Source organism: Topomyia yanbarensis, chromosome 2 (assembly GCF_030247195.1).
Source record: "Topomyia yanbarensis strain Yona2022 chromosome 2, ASM3024719v1, whole genome shotgun sequence".
In the NCBI taxonomy this organism is placed as follows: Eukaryota; Metazoa; Arthropoda; class Insecta; order Diptera; family Culicidae; genus Topomyia; species Topomyia yanbarensis.
The window spans coordinates 216,434,646-216,437,216 of record NC_080671.1 but is presented as its reverse complement, the minus strand read 5'-3'; the positions used below and the strand labels follow the sequence as shown (position 1 = coordinate 216,437,216).

The window sequence follows — 2,571 nt, the reverse complement described above, 5'->3', positions numbered from 1 at the left end:
GAACATGCAAGTTTGCTAGCACTGGCCACTAGATTGAAGGCGATGGAAAGACAGAATATTCGAAAACGAGCGAGAGAGCGATAGTAGTGTTTTCTCGTGTGTTCATATATGAATATTGGTCGGTCGGTTTTTCTCATCATTCGTATTGGCGAATCAAAGCAAAACTAAAACATGTTGTGAGACACCTGTCTGTCAGGTCTGCAATTACGAAAAGGATGATGCTTAATGTGAATCATTCAGTAGGATATTGGCCGGTATGATACATTGAAATATTTAGATGTTCAATCAATCAACCAGTTTTATATTTTTAGTTTCAAAAGAATCTGCTATCTATAAGCATATTAATGGCAGGTTTCTAAACGACCCTATACACTATCCAAATCGGGCTCAACAGGCATCAGGGTACCCTGATAACGGCTATTGCACTTCAAAAGAATTGGAAGCATGCCTAATGCGAAAAATGAACGACATTGCCATTAAACCAGCGTCGATTTGCTCGGACAATGAAAAAGCGTATTTTGAAAAATACATCAAAGTCGACATTAAAAAGTCCATAATGATTGCCATTGAAACTGAAGACCAGAATACAATTGCCTGGAAGATTCATCGAGCATCTAGAATTACAGCCAGCTCATGCTATTCGCTCTTCACATATATTAAAAATAAGTCCCCTAATAGGGATCTTTAATTTGGAGAAATTGTGCCAGTTTTTCATATGTATTGGTAGCGGGTGCCCTTACGAGTACACTCATATCATTCTTAAACTTTAATTATTCTTTAATGATTTTTAAATTTAAAAAAATCAAATTAAATTCAACCAGCAAACTGACGGTTGTCCTACTAAATGACGTATCTGCTAATATCTCGTTCGCCTTATTGTTAACCGGGACAGCACCCCACACATCATGATCAAAGAGAATAGTGAAAGAGACGCAGAGTGAAAATCAGTCAAAACGGCAACACTCCCTTTACGATGATTTCAACACTAGAATTTGGCAACCGTTTCCAAAGGCAGCACTTTAAATGACTCCTATTATATTTTGAAAACAAACCTTTTGTCGATCGTTGGATTTGTTTATCAAACGATGCGCATTTCGAAACAAAGAGATGAAATAATTCTAAAACTTGTTTTTACTCATACATAGACTCTAGAATGCACCTTACAATCACGATTGCACTAAATTCTGACGAAAATTCAATTTTTTTTTGATAGATTTACAATACTTATCTCCTCCAACTCAGGCATGAGTAATGTTTATTTACATTGCACGATTGGTCTGCTCAATAAGGTATTTTTGGCTTCACACTATTCGTCTCTTTTCCTATTCTCTTTGATCATGATCTGGTACTTTGTCAATCCGCTAGCAGCCTGCCATCCCAAGTTTAATCTGCAAACTATGGTAGATCTGATAAGGCAACCTATGGAGTCGTGCAAGTCTCATGGGTTTGGATGTGTTATTGTCCAAAAAGGAAACAAACTAAAAAATGTTTTTTTCAATAGTTTCGGGCCAAAAAATTGAAAAAGGCTTGAGATATTAACTCACGGTACAAATCTGCATCAGAAAATGCCTTAACCCGCACACCCCTAAAGATCCCTATTGGGATAAAAAAATTGAGTCATACTGGAGCATCCGCAATCTGAATTTAAAGTCTACTAAATATGGGAAGGAAACCGAATCCGCAGCATTTGACTGCTATCGGAGAAACCGTAATCCTCTAATAAAGCGATGCGGCCTGGTAATTCATCCCACAGAAAGCTGGATTGGAGGATCTCTAGATGGACTAGATCCAGAATCTGGCCTATTACTGGAAATCAAATGTCCTGGTACAGCTGAAATGGTATTGCATGATATCCTCAATTCGGCAAACGTGACTACATATGCCAAGCATGAGGAAAGCGGCGAGATCATACTGGATTCTAAATTGTTCTACGTGTGATTTTATCATTTATTCGTTGGCCGATGATGATTTCGTCGTGATAGAAGTACCGTGCGATGAATCTTTTATTCAGCACGTGGTTAATGATTTAAAAATTCTTTATTTTGAGAAAATGTTAAGAAAGGTTATTAAACAATAAATATAAAAAATAAAAATATTTTTTCTGCATTTCTGATGAAATTACGAAACAAAAACTTATAAGGCATTACAGTATTCAGATCAAAAAACAAAAGAAAAGGTTGGCGTTCAAGCTATACATTCTATAATATTCCAAGCGTTTCCAAGATCTCGTGGAAAGAATCAAGGAACATTCGACACACGAATTTAAAACTTATCATCACTTAAAATTGGATCAGTAAGATTGACAATACCACATATTGTTATCATAATGTCATCTATATAACCAATCATACTAGAGCTGATACAGTCTGACATAATTGCAAATATTTTAATCCTTTGGATTGCTCTTTCTACGTGGATTCTTGCTCTGGCAATTGCTTCATTTTTACTTGCTTCAGCTGGTGTTAACCGTTTTCCTCTCATGAAAGGTGGAATATGTAACTTTATAGATTTATTAGCTAGTTCGTGTTCAATTGTCACACCTTTATCTACCATTACTTCGTCGATGTGAGA

The 2,571-nt window shown here is 36.3% G+C and overlaps 1 protein-coding gene across 1 annotated transcript; it reads left to right on the top strand.

Moving 5' to 3' along the window:
• Window positions 1-238: 238 nt before the first annotated feature.
• Window positions 239-1,938, top strand: LOC131680059 (uncharacterized; the record flags this gene model as incomplete). The annotated part of the gene is made up of 3 exons (XM_058960785.1): window positions 239-254; window positions 312-674; window positions 1,598-1,938. Coding segments are annotated over 3 exons (720 nt in total), but the record flags the coding sequence as incomplete, so codon positions are not given.
• Window positions 1,939-2,571: the final 633 nt, after the last annotated feature.